The sequence below is a fragment of the Taeniopygia guttata genome, chromosome 4 (genome assembly GCF_048771995.1).
Source record: "Taeniopygia guttata chromosome 4, bTaeGut7.mat, whole genome shotgun sequence".
NCBI classification, from domain to species: domain Eukaryota; kingdom Metazoa; phylum Chordata; class Aves; order Passeriformes; family Estrildidae; genus Taeniopygia; species Taeniopygia guttata.
The window spans coordinates 18,563,919-18,584,570 of record NC_133028.1 but is presented as its reverse complement, the minus strand read 5'-3'; the positions used below and the strand labels follow the sequence as shown (position 1 = coordinate 18,584,570).

The window sequence follows — 20,652 nt, the reverse complement described above, 5'->3', positions numbered from 1 at the left end:
TGATAACCATGCCTGAAATGAAGATTACATTACAAGTGTGCAAGAAAAGGCTTAATTTCAGAGAAAATGTAAGTTTGAAAACAGAAAATTAACATTACCTTCTGCGCTAGTGGGATATTGAGTTCTGTGCACATGCTGTTCAGACTTTTCAGAATTCGCTTCTCCCAGCTTCCCTAAAATGCACACGAAAGATAAATGATAAGGAATTTCTTTTTCCTGAAAATTGAATTTACTATGCAATAACAAGCAGCGTTTTGAATTCAGATATATATAAAAGTATAGCAAGAGTCACTGACATCCGGAAACATATGAAGAGAATATTTACAAGCTTCTTTACGTGGAAACAATAGATCAAACAGATCTCATTCTTTACAACACAAAAAAGAACCAGAAAATTTTGTTGTTCATATTTCATATCTTTAAAAAATCATGTATTTCACAATTACTGATTTTTATATATGTTTAATGATCAAGCTTCTTTATAGATCAACATTTAACAATTTTTTCAAACAATTATAAGAGGTCAATCAACTGTGCATAGCAAATACCTTCTCCACTTTGGGGCCTGAAGAGACTGGCAGTCTTTCTCCGCAAAAAGTATCTTAGATCTTGTCAGAAATTAAGGAAAGTTAGAAATCTGGTATGCTGTAATGCTTAAAAAAATAGTTCTTCTAACACAATGCTCAGGAAATAGTTGTCTGTCTAATCAGAGAAAACCAAAAGAGACAATACCTTAGTGGTCAGTGGACAGTTTAAAAAGCAACCAGATTCTTCTGACAACTGCATTAGGCTTCAATAGTGCCTACTCCATGGCTAACTCCTCTGAAGTTAATGCCAGTTAGTAATGACTTCCTTGTCAATGGACTTGGTATTTTGCCTCTGTGACTACAGCACCATTGGTGGGTTTTATACTTAATTTAGTTTTCTGTGGATGACAAGCCACACCTCGATCACATGAATGCAAAGACTCCTCTTAATTTCATTAAGTTCTATTTATTGCTTGTAATTTGCTCTAGACACAAATTTTACAACAGCTAGTTACTGTTTAACCATGCTCCTCAAAGATCTGTCTGAAAGGTGCTGCAGTTTATTAGACAAGAAGCAAATGAAGGGAAGGGCAATTAAAAAAAATAAATCTTGTCTATAATTGTTTCATCTTAACTTTCATTTACAAGCTCATTTACTAGATCCTCTCATAACTTTTTCCATTAAAAAAAATTGCTATCTTTCACTAGAAATTTTTCCTCACAATCAAGTCATCCCTTCACTTTCTTTTGCATAAACAAAATAGGTCTGAGTTTTGAATCTAAGGAATGTTTTCCAAATTGCATACTTTTTATCATACTCTGTAAAATATTTTTCTTTAACTGTATTATAATATTTAAATTCTTTTCAAATGCTACACAACACCATGCCACAAACTGGTTCGTCTCTCACAAAGTGGTAGTATCAAGTATTTACTATTTTGCTAAGAAGTGAAGTTTTGTTTCTAGATAAATAATAAGTGAGAGAGCATGAAGATTACTGGGCCATATAGGATAAGAAAGTGAAAATAGAGAATACACAGGTAGTAGTAGCAAAAACAAAGTTAAAGTATTTTTTGCCAAAACCAAGATCAGATGATCAGATGGCCTGGCCTGGCCTCCTGTCCAACCCTAAGTGTCCAATGCTGTCTCCCTAAGGAGATTATTCCAAAGGCCGATTGTTCCCTGTGTGAAAAATTTTCCTCTTCTGTCCAATCAGAATCTCCCCAGGAGTAACTTGTACCCTTTACTTCTCATCTTTTCCCTGTGACTCTTGTAAAAAGGCGTCTCCATTTTCCTCTGTAGTCACCCTTTAAATACTAGAATAAGGTCTCCCCATAGCCTCCAGTTCTCAAGGCTGAACAAACCCATTTCTCTCAGCCTTTCCTCACATGTCAGGCTTCCCAGTTCTTTGAACATCTCTGTGGCCCTTCTCTGGACCCTCTCCAGTCTGTCCACATCCTTTACTGTACAGTGGGGACCACAACTGAGCACAGTACTCCAGATGTGACCTGACAAGTGTTAAGCAGAGTGGGTCAATGATTTCTTTATCTCTGCTGGTGATGTCCACATTGATGCAACACAGAATCCTGTTGCCTTTCTTTGATGCAGCAGCACACTCATATGGAACCTGCTGTTCACCAAGTCCTTCAGGTTAATTTCCTTCAGGCTGCTCCCCAGCCAGGTAGATCCAGGGCTGTGCTGCAGTCTGGATTATGATTTCCCGCATGCCAGACCTTACATTTGTGCTTTTACATCATAAATCTCTTATTAGCCCACTCTTCCAGCATATGCAAGTTTTTCTGCACAGTGACTCTCTCTTCTGATGTGGCCACCTCTCCACTTGGTTTGGTACCACTGGCACCATCACTTCATGATACCATCCAAGGGAGGACAGGTGGTGGGGGCATAGGGAGGGGAAAAGCAAAGATATGTGTAAAGATATGAAAGCTACAAAAGAAGAGACACACGCCAGCTTTGCAAGACCAAGAACCATCTAATTTCAAATAGCAATGGAGGTCAACACACTTGGTGTGACTTACAACTGCCACACTGGACATTAATCCACTTACTGCATGAGGGTGCAACATGTTGGTAATAAGCCACTTATACACAGTCATAAACTATGACATAATTCATTTTTCAAGACCCAGTAAAAGATATTCAAGTAAATGTAAAGAAGACAAAACCAAAGTGAGGGTTATACAGCCTTTCCAAGCAAGATACTGTGCCCTCTCTCCAGGACAGCAGGTACCTGAAGTGAGCAGAAACAGAATGCACTGTTCTTGACTGTAATAAAAGGTAGAAGGGAGAGGTCATAAACTCATTTTATTGATGGGAACAATACATTTAACAAGATGATTCCTGTAGTCTTAGGAAGAAATTCAACACTAAGAAAACACACTATTAGGATTGCTATGGTTACAATTATTAAGTAACATAGCTGAAACTGAGGAAGATAGTAGCGCAATTTGGAAACAATTTCATAGTTTCACAGAATAGTTTCCAAGACATAAAGAACCCACCTGAAGGGAGGGAGAAGGATTATTAACAAGGGCATGTAGTAACAGGACAAGGGGGAATGGATTTGAACTGAAAGAGTAGGTTTACATGAGATATGAGGAAGAAATTCTTTACTGTGAGGATGGTGAGACATTGAACAGGTTGCCCAGAGACGTTGTGGATGCCCCATGGCCTGAAAGCATTCAAGGACAGGCTGCGTGGGGCTCTGAGCAACCTGATCTAGTGGGAGGTATCCTTGCAAGGGAAGGCTGAAACCAGATCTTTAAGGTCCCTTCCAAGCCCAATCATTCTATAATCCTATGACTTATAGCATTACTACTCATTGCCATTAATGCTCTATCCTTCTCTAGAAACCTGGAATTTTTTTTGTGGTAGGAAAATAAAGTAATATAAAAACTTCAGTCTGCCATCTATGAGAAAACAGAACTAATGTGAAAACAAAAAGGTTTAATTTTGAACATTTTAATACCTACTCTAGGAAAAAAATATTAATATCTCTTTAATCACTGATTCAAAGTAATTCCAGTAACTATCAGAGATGGCTTTCTGGGAGTAGTATCCTTATTTCCAGAATTCTGAAGTAGAACAAAATTAATTAAGATGGAATAGGATAAAGAAATTGTCAACAGACTTGTAACAATGGAAACAGCATCTTAAATGATGACTGTATCTAATAAAAACACAATATGACAAATATGACTTACATGCAGAACATCTTTATATGGGGACAAATTTTGATGATAGCACCAAAGTATGTTTTCCAACTGCTGTGATGCTAAATGAAAATAAAGTAAAAATAAAAAAATCTACCTACAAATAAAAAAATCCCAGTCTTTACTGTCAAAACATTAGTTTTTCAATACCTGTGGAAGTAAATCGTTATGTTTTCACTTTTATCTCTCTCCCAAAAGGTATTAGCAACCTGTACACTTGTATTTTAGCTATTTCCAAATATTTTAAACAAACAAAATCATTGAAACACTGACTTTGTAAGTTTTTTACACTGTTTATTTATCTTTAATCAAAAAGAGTAACAAAAAAAAACTTAGTTGTGATTCAGTGTTGCTCTGTTGCTCTGATGATGCTTGTTTTCTTACAGGCCCATTATCTACAGTGATAAATGTGTGTCATCTTGAAAATCAAACATTTGCATGTATCTCAGCAGTTTTAGAAATTATGTTTATTATCTTAGTTCTCTAACTGTGCATTTATTACTATTTCACAACTACCATAATTTACCAGTATTTCTCTATGGAAAGGATTCACAAGGCTTTATCAAAGAGCTAGATTTCAAGAAATGGTTTGAAAGAGCATCATACTAGTTTGGCTGGGATAGAGTTATCTTTCTTCATAGCAGTTGGCATGGTGCTTTCTTTTGGATTTGTGACCAAAAGGGTGTTGATAAAACACCAATGTTTTAGCTGTTGCTGAGAAATGCACACAAAGCTTCAAGGTCTTCTCTAATGCTTCCCCAACAACAAGGAGGCTGGGAGTGCACAAGAAATTGGAAGGAGACAGAGCTAGGACAGCTGACCCCCAGTGAGCAATTGGATATTCCAGACCATACAACATCATGTTCCAAATAAAGAAGTTGGGACAAAACTTGCCTGATGATGGGAAGTAATTCACGTATTCCTATTTTGCTTTGTTGGCATGTGTGTCTTTTGCTTTGCCAATTCAACTGTCTTGGTAACACGATTTCTCACTTTTGCCCTTTTGATTCTCTCCTGTTTCACTGGGGGAAAGTGAGTGGCTCAGCTGCCTACCATGTCCCTGGAGGACATGGGTGACTAATACTCTTTGAAATAGGGAATCATATTTTGAAACCAGCAAAGACAGGACTTCTGCTCATTTTTAAACTACCGGAATAACAGGCCTTTCTACACCTAAAAACACTGCAAGTATTACATACACTTTTGTAAAATAATAACCCATGAAACTGGTTCAGACAAACATGCATATAGATATAGGTCTGTGGTTTTGGCATTAATAAACTAGTAAGAGTGATTATTTTCAGGCAGCAAATTGTGGCATTACATTTCACAACACACAAGAAAAATTGATTAAAGCAATCTTTAGCCCCAGATCCTGAAAGACTGAAACCCAGGACAGAGAGATAAGACTTAGGGGAATAAACAACAATATGATTCTAAAGGTAACACAATTTGTTGAGTATTTTGTAAAAGAACACAGCAATGTATTTCTAGACACAGCATAGTTAAATACACCTTTATCCCTACCTCAGAGGTTTTTGTTAGATCATATTCCTGAAGCATGTTATTTTTTTCTTTACATTTTTATGTGGATTTTTTTTACTTCAAATGGCATATATTGGCAAAAAAAATAAACAAAAAAGCAAAAATATTTTTCCTGACACTAAAAATTCTCATTTAATCTTTACAGTCCAGTTTCTCTTATTCTCCTTCAATATGCCTTAAGCTCCTTAGCTCTATATTCTTCATCTTCCTTTCACATTTTTAAGTACTAAATATATCTCTTCTTTCTGAAGATCTCACTATCTCTGCAGCCTGTTATCTTTCATCATGAAACTGTCTGTGCCCTTTCAAAAAATGTTTTTGTAATCCTAAGGAAATGACCTATAGATACCCCTTTATTTTCTTCTCAATGAAACCAAATTCTCTTCTTTGACACAGTCGCATAATTTCTATTCTACATTTTTCACCTACCTGCCACTATATCCTACTTCCTTCATGGCTGGAGAATTACTTGAGCATTTTCTGTATTTATGTAAAACGTCACATATACAATATTACTATTAACTTTGATGCAACTACAAATCTGTGCTTTTCCTAAGGTATAGAGCCTAGAAACACTATAACAGTCTACAGAATAAATCTCAAATAATCTAATTAAAGCTCTGATATGAATGGTAAAATTGATAACCACCAACCTGTGCTTTCCTCATATATGCTAAAGGTTCTTTAATATGTTCAGGTGGTGCTGCAGGATGACAGGGCGAAGGAAACCTTAAAAAGAAAATATGGTAAACTTTAAGTATTTTGATGTTTTATTTTTCTTAATTAATTCTGTATTTGCAAACCTAAATATAACTTCTTTCATGAGAGCACTAGCAAAAACACAAGTGTATGTTGATCAAAACTGTGTATTATTTTTAGAAGTATTTTTTCCTCATCCATTCTATGGATAGAAATAAGATAACAATATGCAAGAATTAGTAACATTTAAACATGAGTTCTTCTTGTATTAAAAATAATGCTCCCTTATAATTTCACATACTTATAAAATAATTGCATTAACAAATCAGGTATTTAAAAAGTGTATTCACTTCACATCATGTCATCTTTATGATTCCCTGGAACTTTCCCGGTCCAAGTCATCACATTTTTTCAAGAGACAATATATATTTTTTAAAGGTCTCCTTTCAGTAGTGAACATGTACATGTCCAAAGTAATTAGAAGGTTAAGTGAGGTACTGACTTAAGCAAAGTTGAATATCCACTCATAAATTGCATTATGACAAAATATAAAAGCTGGAACAAAAAATAAAAACTAAACCAAAACATTATTTTTCAGTAGTGATTCAGTGTTGCTCTGTGTTCCAATGAGTTTTTGCCAAGCATTACATCCAGCTTAATTTTAAGTGTCTCAAATGTATTTCAGGAAACAAAATTTACACATAGCTGTAATAGTTACCCTGAATTTTCATTTGTTTGAATGCATTCAATCAGTTCTTATCATGTTTTTGGGAAACCCTCCCCAAATTTCTTCCCATTTTTAACAGATAAGATCATTCTTGTACTTGCTGCAAATTTGTTACGGGCTATTCTGTCCCAGTGTGTAAAACAGAATCAGTATCAACAGATTTCAGAAATGCTGTTTCTTGGCTTTTCCACAATGCTCATGAAATCATGGTGTTCATAGTTAATTTCAATTTTCAAGGGCAAATTTCGTTATTTTGTTGCTTATTTCCATGCATTAGCCCTAGAGACAGGAAAATATTTTTCCCTGGAAAGATATGATGAAGATGAATCCTCACTAACAGACAGAAGCATTTTGCTGAATTAAGTCCCACATACTACTAAACATACATTGTGCTAAACTGGTAACTCTAACAAGCTTATGTAAATTAGCACAAATAGATTTGTATACACATTTCTTATTTTATAGTTGCATTTATTACTATATCTGTTATGAAATTCACCTTTCCTCTGTGCCAGAATGTAAGGAAAAATTATGCTACCCAGAAGACTAATCTGAAGTTTGCTGAACAATAATAAAAAGGAAACTTGACCGATTTAACTGTTTATAACCATATCCCAAGCCTGATGAGCACTGACCTGAGAAACCTAGAGATCCAAATATTAAAGATTTTTAAAAATAATTAATACAAAAAATATGTGCAATGTTGCAATAAATACCTCAATTAAAACTCATTTGCCGCAACTACCTCATTTACACAGAATTATATTATGACCCTTGGTACATTTGGAAGCAAAGCCAAAAGGAAAATACTAAAGTAACTAGAAAATGTGGTGATACTTATTTCATTTGTTCTTTAAAATGCACTTGAATCCAGTATTTTCATTAGGATGAAAAAGAAATAATGCCACATTAAAAACAGAAACTTAAGCAGGTACCCTTGCTGTGACAGATATTGCAGATTATAGTAACACACCATACACCTCTATAAACAAATGGATCAAAAGTAAATCATGTGAGTAGAACTCATTAAGTGAACATACTAAATAAACTCACACATTGAGTTCACTATAAACAGCATTCTGAAGCTTCTTTTCCCAACCTGTTAAAATAAAAAAAAAAATTAAAAAAACAAACAAACAAACAAAAAAAACAACCAAGAAACCAACCAGAAGTTAACTTCAGGAATTAATACTAATGGAACATCAATCAGAGGTTGCTTTGCAGTCACTGGGGTTTTATGTCTGGTCTCAGTTCATGTCTACCTACCAGAGAGAAGAGTAGACAAAGAAATCTTAATCTAATTAAGATAGGAAAAGTGCAAGTCTCTTTTATAGAGACTGAATATCCTTTATTTCCATCTGCTGTTCAAATAATTGCAATATAGTTTTGGTTAAAAAATTTACATTCTATTTCTTCAATCCACCATTTTACTAAACCAACAATTAATATGAATAGAGGCAGCCTTCCTGATGATCATGAATCTAAGATCATTTATCATAAAATTCTAACATTATAGTAACATAGCCTACAATTTTCAATGCAAATTGGAAATTTAACTAAAGGTAAAATTTTCCAGAGTATCTCCATGGAAGTTAATTTCCATTTTCATAAGTGACTGAACTCTCACTCAGAACTTTCAAAAAAATCACCAGTATCTTATAAAATGATAAATGCACTTTGCATAGTATGTTTTTCAAAATGCAGATGGAATTCAACAACACTTTCCCTTTTAAATTTTCTTTATCTGATTTAATAATCTGGAATCACTGAATGTCTGCCTCTGGCTACTGTCAGTGACAAGACACCAAGCTTCACAAAATACTCTTTTCATCACTTATATCACATATGTTCTTACATATATATATCCTATTCAAAAATATATCAGTGAAATATTACAAACCTGATGTCTTCAGAAAATCCTTAATATCCTCTTTTAGAGATTCCAGCTTAATTTCTGGTTTGTGTAGGCTAACCTAATAAGAAAAAAAAATAAATAAGCATCAAGAACTAAAGAGAAATTACATTATTCAAGTTATGAAGTAAGTAATGTACATGCTTAAGGTTACACCCAAAGCAAAGTCCTTCCTCGAGCAATAGCAGTCAAAAATATCAGTTAACTTTCTCACTCAATGTCTTTGCCTTTTTCATCAATGCTAAGAGGTGTCTGTGGGGAAGAACAGAGAAGAAAGGAGTAGAATATGCAATGAATGCATATAAACATAGATGTTTAATAATCTGAGCAAAGACCCCCCATACTTAGCCCAAATACTAGACTATACACATTACGGAATTGGTCATAAGGTACACATGGAAAGAACTAGAAGCCAATCCCTGTACCTTACCTGAAAGGTTAAAACTGGAAACATTCCCTAATTTTTCATTTAACCTCACACAGTTCAGCTCTTTCAGGTATGAAATGCCATCTTCAAACCAAAAAAGCCCTGACTGCATCAATCATTCCTCACTGCAGCTGTGAGCAGTGGTTATATACAACCTCTTACAATGAAATGCACTCAACACACTAACCTGCACTAACCAGCTTTACAACCACACCATGACACAACCACACAGATGGTGCTGCACATTGTTCAGCAACAGCAGGACCAGCTGCTACAGCATCTCCTTCTTCTACAGCTAGACCAAGAGGAGAAAACAAATACATCTCAAAGGTCCAAAAGGACAACCAGCAGAAACTCAGAAGTTTCTGTGAAATGCCTTCTAAGAAATATTTTCCTAAGCATGGTACACGGCAATAGCAGATTAACATCAGATAATAAAGCTAAAGGTTTAGGAAAAAAAAAAAAAAAAGCAATGCCACATGCTAACTTGAAAATAACAGCAGAGGATCTGTGTGTCCACAGCCATGACAGCTCCAGGCATACGTTAGAAGCATATGGCCATATCATCTACATAGAAATATGAGCTATCTCTTACCAAAACCTACTCAACAACATGCTGTAGGCATATCAGCTACTGATTCTATTGCAGCAAACTTTCCTGCAGCAGTAGTTTTAATTAGTTAATTAAAAATAATCTTTCAACAACTTGTGCAGTTTTCCAGCCCTAACAGCACTGCTGACAGCACAGCATGCTTTAAGTCCGTGGTACACAAATAAAACTCCAAAATCCTGTAATTTGCCTTACAGTTTATACATAGAAAAGGGTGCTTCTGCACTGGAAAAGTTGGTTTAGGTGAATTCACAATGCAGAATTTTAAGAAAACCTTTCAATTTTCCTCACATGAAAAGAGGAATGGACAATAATGGAGAGAATATCAGCAATAGCATTTCTGCTCTTATTTCATGTCCCCTTCCATTACAGGTAAGGAAGGCATTTATATTTGGTTTATTGACTGCAATAGCAAAGAGACTATTTCTCATCATGCTTCTGAGAAAGAAAGGTCATCATAAGCACAGACCAGAAGGTGTGGTGAGTTGCATAACTCCCATGCCAAATGACAAACACGTATTCCATCCAGCACAATGGTAAAAGCTGGCAAAGGATGGTCACTAATATCTGGGAAACAAAGATTTTTATGTGAGTTCTTGGGCAGCTCACAAAATACCCTTTTAAGCAAAAACCTCAAGGAGTATTTTGTGATGAATTCCTGTGATGAAGCTTCTTCTGAAGCTACTGTGATGAAAAGTCCTACGTCCTTTTTGTACATCTGTCAGGCTGAGGGCTTTCTCTGCTGCATGGCAGTGGTTTTGTGTGATTCCTGTAAAAATTTTAGATAAAGTAACACACATCAACAGGGCAGATTTTGCCATTCTGTTCTTCAGAAGTTTTCGTGCACACATTTTGTAAATGTTCAGGTTTCTCTTTGAGTTAAATATGACTAATTCTAATCTCAAGGTCCATGGGGTGTTTACCTGTCAGATCTGGTATGCTTTTTAAATATCCAAAAAAAATCCCCTCACAAATACAACTCATTGACAGATGATAAATCACACAAGCAAAAAAGAAAGCTCCTGTACAATCTGCTATAAAATGGCTTAATTATCTCGACACTGAAAACAGTACAAGAAATGATGGAAGTGCAATCAGAACAGTATTTTAATTCTCTGCTGTTCACACACCTGTGAGCTCTTGGCTTATTAAGAAACATCTGACACTCCTATTGACAACAACAGGAGTTTTTTTGGAGATTCCTGGAAATTCTGGAAATTGATACAGCATATCGCATTAGAAGGCATTAAGTAGTCCACAGACTACTTACCATTTTCCCTGTCAAGTCAAAGAACAACAGGAGTCTTTCTTTTAAACTGCTGTTCCTAACACAGCCTGTTCCCCACCTGCAGAATATAACATCCAGTGACTCTCCTGTATGCAGCAGAAAGGAAACAGGATATCATTGGGGAAATCTTTCTCCAAGGTTTATATTAGCGCACCAACCTACACTGGTTACCTTCACCTCTTCATGCCCATGTATTCATCAAGTATTATTTAATTATTCCTAGCCCTGCTGTAGCCAATGTTCTTTAGGGTAATCTTTAACTTATCAAAATATTTATCTTTAGCACCTTTCCTGTGTCCTTTTTCTTTTCTTCGCTGAAAAAAGCTCTGTTGAGACAAATTTTCACATAAGAAATGTGAAAATTCCATCCCCCACCAAATTATGGGGGCACTTTTGTCTCCACTTTTACCAATTCAGAGTTCATCTGCAAAGCCTACTCCTATTCACACTCTCCCTTTTGTTTACTTGTGTACTACAATCAACACATTCCTAAGTGCTAAGCCAAACAAGAGAGCCACAGAAACTGTTAGGAACTCATTGCCCACTGGATTGCTGATCAGTTTTCAAATCAGAAATTAGATACTTGAGAACGTGGCAAACAGTTCAGCTGGCAGCTGCAGCCAGCTCTAACACAGACCAAATTCTACCTCCGTATAACACAACAAGGGAAAATACTCATTTTGGTAAGTGAAACAAACTCTCTTCAGAACGGTTTTGCTGTAACTTAACAGTATGGTACCTCTCTAGAATTTATGGGAACTAAATTGAGGAATCAAGGGGACTTAACAGAGCTGATGTTCCAAAATTATTAGTCCAGGTCTCACACATAATTTTGTTTTTCCTTTGGATTAACTGATCTAACTTATTTCTGTGTTGTACCATGTTGGAAAACACATTTAGGTATTTGTATTTTAGGTAGGGTAGTTTTGTTTTAAACTACTGGGTACAACATATTGACTAAGTCTCATTTGCATTTTCATTCCCTGTGATTTTTTTGTAGAATAAATAAAAAATATGTTGACAAAATTTTATTTACATTAAAAAAAAAAACCAACTTTACTACAACTTTACATAGATAAAAATACCTGCCTCAGATTTATTGGGAGAACACCCCACATTGATGAGATTTTTACTCATGAACTGAATTAATTCCCTGCATGACCAAAAAACAGCAAACACCCAGGTAGAACTACCAATTTCAACACACACATCTTGATGAAAGGGTATCTTACTTCTATAAGAAAAATACTATTTGTTACTATAAGGAGACTATAACATGCAGGGTAATAGAGAATGAGCAATATAGGGGAACAATCCATGAAAGCAAAGGGTGACAGCTAGAACAGAGAAAAAGTCAAATATTCACAGACTGGGTCAGGGAATATAGAGCCCTGAAAGGAAATAGGGATGAAATTCAAACATTTCAGCAAGAAATAACAAATTATTTCCCTGTAAAATTAGCATTGTGCATGATCTTATAGATAGGGCACCAAGGTCCAGGTGTGGGATATCTGTGTTCTCCACAGTCTTGGTCAGCTTCCTGTGAATCAAGACACATCTGTCCCTTCCACACTCCTTCACAGAACAAGCTATCATTACAGCATTTCTTGGCACCCCCCATTCTTCAGCTGTACAGAGCAGTAGGGTAGTTAAGGGACCTTTAAAATTTTGCCAAATTTGCCGGTGCCTAAGGTACCACTAACAATCTTGTGTGCACGTCTTTGATTTTGGCAAGGTATCCTGCTGAGATCTTGGCAGTCACCATTGGAAGTGATACTCTAAATGTATTCTCTCTGTACTTGGATGCCAAGATGGAAGAAAATTAGACACTCAACACTGATGTGGCTGAAAGGAAGCAAAAGAATAGCACAACAGTAAAATAATAAAATTGGTGGAAATAGGAAATTTATTCACAGAGGAACTGAACACAGAGCTCAACGTATTTGCAAATTAACATCTAAATATGAAAGTGGCATTCAGTGATCATGACTGGAGCAGCACTGATCATGCAGGAGATGATCCATCAATAACAGCACTCAAAGAAGTAAAGGAAAATAACTAGAGGACCAGCAACATACTACTAAGACAAGGCTTGACAGAACAAAGCGTTCCACCATAACTCCTGTGTTAAAACATTTCTTTTCTCAACAAGAATAAACACTGCAGAGAAGTGATCCAACTGTACTGAGATGTGGAATTGCATCAGGTGAACACATATATTTATCCTGTTGCAAACAGTTCTGCAAATAACTTTACACAATCCTAATATTTTTACAGGCTATCAACCATAATTTCCCTTCAAAGCCTTTTTTGTTTAGATAAACATGTACCCTCTCAAAGCATTTATTACTGTTCAGTATATTTTTGCACAAATGCACAATGTTTTTTGGTTTTATTGCTATTATTTCCCAAAATACAATAAAACAGAATCCCCAAATATAACCCATCTTTAGCAGTAAATTCAATGAAAGCTAATAAATATTCACCATTCCTTATGTACTTATTCTACCAGCACTAACCAAGCTGACTTGGTGAAATCCACTTCAAGCACAACCACAACAATTTCAACGTAAATACTCACTAAAAACTTAAACCCCTGCAACTTTAAGGGAGAGACTTTAGTTTTGATTATGCATTTCTTTAACAGAAAGAAGAATAATTCTGAGCCTAACGAAACAAACTTCAGTAAGAGTGAAACCCTGATTACAGTGACAATTTTCCAACCGTTCTACATTTCTACACGAACTACAATAAGGGAAAAAGTATTGTGAACTTTCTTATACAAGTAAAAATAACCTATCAGATACAGAGAGCTTCAATCAGCCTCATATGGAAGTAAACAGTTTCAAATGTTATGCTGTGGTACAAGATATAAGGCTATATTTTAATGGTATAATTTCAATGTTTAATAAATTTTCTAGTTTTGAATATAAAATCAGTGCTGAAAATAAAATACACACACAAGGCAAAAACCAGAATCCACATTACTAAAAAAGTACTACTCTGCCAGTCAAGCTTGCATTGCTTTTGAACTCCATAATATGATCAACATATACTCAACTGCATTCAATTTAGAATTCACTATAATGCAAATATTACTGCTGAACCACTTAAAACAAAGGCACAATCTTTATCAGCAGGCATAATAAAATCCTTTGCCAAATACAATGCATGAAAATGAACCATTAATTATCCATGATGACTCATGAGACTACAATTGTTTGCTATTTTTTATTAAATAAATGCTACATTGCACAGGAACATTCTCCTTCTTAATTTGATCTTTTATATAAGTTGAGATTGGTATAAATTTTTTTTTAAACTGGAGAAAACAATATGCTGAGACATCTTGCAAACCATTCACTCCACATAAATTGCTCAAAGCTTTCTTACCTACACTTTCTTTAGAAGCACAGCCAGGCTCCTACTCCAGCTCCCATTTTCCTAGCACTCCCAAAGCAAGTCCCCTCCTCCTTTGCTCCATCTGAAGTCTTGTAAAGACCCTTACCTCTCCCTTTGATCAATATTGTCTTTAAATCCTTCTGGTTCTATCACAAGTCTGCCCAAAGAATGGTGGCGGATTCCCCTCCCCTGACAGTGTTTCTGACCATGACATCTCCTCTCCACCCTTCTTCGTACCTCCAGTACCTCCACCAATGTTCTCTCACTCCCAAACTTAATTGCTGCAGTGGGGTGGGATGGAGTATCAGACCTGATGTTTGCACTTACATTACCCGTTTTAGCCTCCTGTAACAGTAGCTATAATGCTTTTTTACAAGTTCCCCTCAGGTTGTCCCACTCCAGTCATACCTACAAGAAACATCTGAGAACATTTATGCAGACAATGCCGGGGGAACTCCTTGCGCTGTGAGTCTTTCTTGTTCCACTTAAAACATAATTTAGAACTCTTATCTTTCATTTAGAACCTTCCATTTTGTTGTCACCTCCTGTCTTAGAAAAGTTCTTTAGGAATAAACTACTGAAGCTTTTCTTTGTTGGTTGGTTTTGTTGGGGTTTTTTAAAACTTTGTTATTTGCCCCTGGTCACTAGAGGTTCTGGGCAATTCCGAGTTAGACTAATGTCTATTAGAGGTCTGCATGGGACAAAAATTAAGATTGATTAATCCTAACTAATTAATAAAGCTCAACTCCCTTCAAAGATTATGAAAAAAGAAGTTTCTGAATTGGCTGCAAATGAAAATGTGCTAAAAAGGTAGCACTTTTTTCATGTCTCTGAACAGTTTCACACAATAAAATCTGTTCACTGACACAGATCTTCCCTAAAGCAGAACTTGAGTAAGATTTCACAAAATAATTTGCTTTAAAACTGTATTTTGTCCTTGAGATATCCATGTTTTAGTTTTTCTAAACACCTCTAATCTCTACCTTAAAAACATTTACAATTCAGAAAGGGAAAAGTTAAGATAAAAACAAGCAAATTTGATTACAAACTTGTACAGTGAAGTTGTGCCCAGAAAATGAGTTCTCTCCTCTGCTACCTCACTAATGACAGCAGCAATTCTACCTGTTGAAAAGTTAATATTTTGGCTCTTTGTCACTGTTACTCTTTCCATTCAAACACATTACAAAGTATGTTCAGAAGAAATTCCAAAGCAAGTGATAGGCACATTAACACTCTTACCCACATCAATCTCTCTTATTAACTGCAGTAATGTATCAGTATATCAAAACTCAACCTATAAAGATCAACCTAACATTTATTTATTCATTCATTCATTCATCACTTACATGACACTACCTCTACTTCAACCCTTGGGATAAAAATGTGATTATCTTGGTATCCCCAGAGGTCAAGCTGCGACAGCAAATCATTTGATGCCCATGCCAAAGTTATTTCAAAGAGATTGTGTATCACAGCCCTTGACACCAGCTCAGGCTCCCAGTGACAGCCAAGCAAAGCACTAGTTTGATCAGTTCATAACCACAGGGCTACTCTATCACCACTCACAAATAATGTCAGGATACTGTGTTTTCCCCAAAATTCTATTAACTCATCAATGAAACTGTTCATTCTGAGTTATCCTTCCTAGCAAATAAAAAAAGAGACAAATTTACAAAATTTGAGTACAAATTTACAAAATTTGTCTCTCTGTTTGTGAGACTACATATTCTCTCAAAATTTCAGGGATTATTATAATGGACCTTAAGATCCATTTGACTGTAATGTCTTCAGAGACAGTAAATATTTTTTACAAATATCAACATCATTTTCTGCACTAAGAGACTAAGAATATTTGTGAAGTATAACTGCAGTATAAATACCCAAAACAAAAGCAAGTTTCACTCTGATGCACTGATTACAAAGACTTCTCAAAATACAGTGTGCATGTCCCAAAACACTTTAAAATCCCCTAAAAAAGGACCACCCTTCAAACTCACAACTTGTGCAGACCGAGCATTGTTAACCAGCAGACAAAAAACTCCATCACATCCTACCAATAAACTGGAGTTCAGGAGTGAGGCACAGCAACAGTTAAGATTTCCTATTTGACAGTGCAACTCCAGCAATACCCCACATAACAGGAGGAATATCAAGCATTAGCTTATTACAGAGTGAAGCAAAATTCAGACTTTCAGAATTCTGTACAGCTGCTCAGGGATGGGCAGCAGACCGGCCACTGACTGAGGGGCCCTTGCAACTGCACGGTATAGCATCAACATGACTGTCCAAGCTTTATAAACAAAACAAGTCTCCTGTACATGAAAGAACATAAATGTGTGCAAGGTCAATAAAAAAAAACTTCCTCTATCAAGAACACAGATTCCTGGCAAACACAGTGTACATTTGGCCCTACTAATTTAAACCACAGTCTCCAAGAGATAATTCATTTGACTGAGAAATCCCATTGTGGATGTATCTATAAACTTTCAGATTGCTAAACTATATATCTGATTTAACCTGCTATTTAATAAACCCTTCAAACACAACTCTAAGAATCAGCTTGAATATTTGTTGCCCTGTTTCTTTTCTTTCCCCTTAGCACTTCGTATGACTAGAACGATCATGACCTATACAAACACTTTTTTTTTTCTTCTCCAAGAAATCTGTAAAACAGTACTCTGCAAAGCCATCATAGCAGATACATTCTCGTGTCCAGCAGGGATTTAGGCACCTCACTGCCCTTTCAGACTCCAGACACCACCTTGGGAGGGCACTGGTCATGTTCGCAGTGTCCACCCGAACAAAATAGCTCCACAAAACAGACACCCTTCCCGCTTAGCACCTTCTAAACACCCAGCCAAGTTCTGAGGACACCAAGCTTCCTCTTGTCTCAAAAAACCCATGCAAAGTATCAAGTGACTGTGAAATCAGACCCTGCCAGAGACAGGATAAAAGAATCCTGTTGAAGGGAGTGCATTCAGGTGTGTTACAAACAGGAACAGAGTGGTTAGGACAGAGCCCTGTTCACCACCCAGTTTGAGGACCAGGTCTGACTCTCCACTCCTCATGTCAGGCTTTTTAGGATACTCAATTTCCCAACATTTAGCAGAACCCAGCCTCTACACTCCTTCATAATTCCAGCCCCCTTCAAGTCATGTACATTGGCTTATTCAAATAATTAGAAAGGCCTGTCAACAGAAGCAAGGCAGACACACATTTATAAAAGCATTTAGAGACCAAATCAGTACATTTAAATACAAAACAAACAAAAGACAGTGTCACAGTGATGTCACTCGCTATAAAAGTTTCATAGAGAACATTCATAGAGGAAAATCATGTTTAATTAAAAAACGCAACAAAACTAATGGACAAATAACGGACATGGTATCCTTAAAAATATACCAAAAAACCCAAAAATAGCCCCCCCAAAAAATCCCCAACCTGTATAATTTTAAGCAGTGTTTGGAAAAAAAAAAAAAAAACAAACAAAAAAACCCCCCCAAAACCGAAAGCACAAGATTTAAAAAAATCCAATCCGAAATATTTCAGTAATGCACAGTTTGTTAGAGCACCATGACTAGGTTATTATGATCCTGAAAACTGACGCAATTTTACTCTGAAACATCCTGAATTAAATTCAGCTGAAATATGAAAATCTGGCTCCAAGTGCAGATAAGTTATTAAATATAAAGAAAAAAGAGCAGAACTCTTATCCCAGCGACTAAAATTTACTTCCCTGCGTATTTTTTTTCATTTATATTCACTTCCTTTCATCAAATCCTCATTTTCTCAGGGACACTAGGGGAGCGCGGGAGGGTGGGCGGAATTTAAAGCTCTCCAAATTAAAGATTAAAAAAGCAATTCGCTTCAGGACCTATATTTGAAGCGGCGAGATTTCAGACGGATAGTCTTCATATTCACTGCGAAATCCTTGGGCCCCAGGGGGACACACAATAAACACGGCTCTAGAAACCAAACACGCCGCTCTGCGGCCCCGCCGAGGAAGGAGAGGAGCGGGACAGGGAGGGAAGGAGGGAGGGAAGGAGGGAGGGGCCGGGGCCCGGACCCCTGCTCGAGAGGCAACACCGGGGCCGGGGCGGCCGGGAACAAAGCGCCGGGGAGGGGCAGCGCGGCAGGGAGGCGTGCGCGGGGCACAGCGGCAGGGCAGGGCTCACCCGGGCCTGTCGCTCCAGCTGTGAGTGCAGGCTGGAGCCCTGCAGGCGCTGCACGACCCTGGCGATGGTGAGGGACAGCCCGCGGTCCGGCTCCAGCATCGCGGCCCTGCGCGGCCCGGCCGCCCTCAGCGCCGCCGCGTTACCCGGCAACGGCGGCGCCGGCCCGCGGCTGCGCCCGGCCGGCAAGCGGCGCCGCCCGGAAAGGTTCCGCCCTCAAGGGGAAGGAAGCGCCCAAGGTGCTCCTGGGCGAAGGGAACGGCAGAAGTCAGAGGCTCCGCAAGCAATCAGAAAGTTTTATTACAAAACTACTGGGAATTTGTATGCCCTGACCTCCTATATAAGCACAGAAAGGAAGGAAGGAAGGAAGAGAAAGAGATGGCGAGTCTGGTCCCAGCGCAGCCATTCAGTGCCCGGGGTCCTGTCCCTTTTGTGGACAGGTTTCTCCAGCCCGAAGATTCCCTTTCCCGAGGGATACAAGTGGGCCTGTACTGATGCGAAGTTTTCTTTTGTTTTTGGCTATTTTAGCTCGTCTGCTGGGCGGGGTGAGGCGCTAGCTCAGTCTGGGTGCGGCGCTGCGCGCATCGCTGCGGCAAGGGAACTCCCGCCGGTTCAGCCGCTCCGATGTGCAGCAGTGACAGAACGTGTAATCAAAATTTTACTTAATAAACTCATTTACTACGTCAAAACAGCCATTTTGAAAGTCCCAGAAGGATTAAGAAATAAGCTGAGACAGGAGATAAGGTGGAAAAGCTGATCGTTGACCTCTAAAGCATTAGAACCCATTTTCAGCTCTGCGGATGACCTCTGTAAAATAAAGAATGTTTCAAGATTCTGAAACATCAGGAGTAACTTTTTCGCTGTTGGGAGTGATAGATATGAGGAAATGATAGATGTCATCAGTTACATCAATAGAGAAAACAACTGCATATAATAGGTATGAAAAATGCACCTGAACTCATTTGCAACCAGCTTTGACTTATCTATGAGCATTTCTGGATAAAATGAATTTTAAAAAAGAATCGTAATATAAGTTCAGAGAATAAGTTCTTTAATGAACTGTAGAGAAACCTGAAAAAGTCACATATACTAATCAAAATACTGAGAAGAGGTTGCTTCTCAGTTCATGGAGAGCATGGGGAAATGAAGTATCCAGTTGCCCACCAGTGCCTTTAATATCTATTCTGATTTACATCAGGTTTTCTGTCACTTCTTTTCTTACATACATGTATGATGTTAGGGGCAACAGTGAACACATTTTTTTTTCCTCTGTATTGACAGAGTTAATTATATTTTTGTCTACATTCCCAACTGAGCAAGTATACAAAGTGTAATAACCTTCTGTGCTAGTTCATAAAAAGAGTCTGCAAAATGTTCCATACAGAGAGTACCTCACCTCATTTTGGTTTGTGTGGGGTTTGTTTGTTTGTTGGGTTTTTGGTTTGGTTTTTTTTTTTTTTTTTTTTTTTTTTTTTTTTTTTTTTTGTGCAGGAGCTTCACTTGCCAAGGAAAGCACATGCAGAAAACTGGAGCATGACCATAAACTCTGCTGGTCAATAGCTGAAAGTTCAGAGTTTCAACATTTCAGCTGCAAGTGTGAGAGACCCCTCCCTCCTTGCCTAGCACAGTCCACAGCAGCGCTTTCCTTTCCAGTTTGTGAGCAAACCTGTGGACTGCCACAGGGATGGGAGCCTTATCTTGTGTTTGGTGAGCGTGTTATTTTTCAGGGCAGCTTGATATGTGAGGACTCAGGGGCTGGGTACATTCCTGCTGGTAGCACAACACTGTCTCTGGCTGCTTTCCCTGTGATCTGCAGGCGCCACATTTGGCCACAGGGCAGGTCATGGAGTGGAGAAGCCACAACACCTTGCTGATTAGAAATGTGTGCTCCCCTGCTACTGGGGAGTATGGGGAAACCATACATCAGGTGAGTTTCATGTGCAGTGCATAAGATTTTGCAGGTCTGCAAAAGCCATCCTGATCACTATAGGTCAAGAAAACAGGACAAAAAGCTAGTGTCAGCTGCAGATGAGTAACTTCCTGTAGTTGATTACCTCTGCTCCAAGGTTGCCTTTATAACTCTCTGCCTATGCACGTCTGTCAGTTGTCA

At 37.6% G+C, this 20,652-nt stretch overlaps 1 protein-coding gene across 6 annotated transcripts in view; it reads right to left on the bottom strand.

The window, feature by feature from the left end:
• TBC1D19 (TBC1 domain family member 19) overlaps nucleotides 1-18,757 on the bottom strand; it is a 48,503-nt gene extending 29,746 nt beyond the window's left edge. Inside the window, exons 1-6 of one of the 6 annotated variants that reach the window (XM_030270874.4) lie at nucleotides 18,546-18,603; nucleotides 10,951-11,026; nucleotides 8,632-8,704; nucleotides 7,785-7,830; nucleotides 5,959-6,034; nucleotides 99-173 (exon numbers count right to left, since the gene is read on the bottom strand). In XM_030270874.4, the coding sequence (XP_030126734.1) occupies nucleotides 99-173; nucleotides 5,959-6,034; nucleotides 7,785-7,830; nucleotides 8,632-8,704; nucleotides 10,951-10,953 (273 nt within the window). In that variant the 5' untranslated portion in view covers nucleotides 10,954-11,026; nucleotides 18,546-18,603. Of the gene's footprint in view, nucleotides 1-98; nucleotides 174-5,958; nucleotides 6,035-7,771; nucleotides 7,831-8,631; nucleotides 8,705-10,950; nucleotides 11,027-18,244; nucleotides 18,396-18,545 lie in introns of those variants that run through there. The other 5 variants (XM_072928043.1, XM_002190882.5, XM_072928044.1 and 2 more) reach the window with 5 other exon arrangements.
• Nucleotides 18,758-20,652: the final 1,895 nt, after the last annotated feature.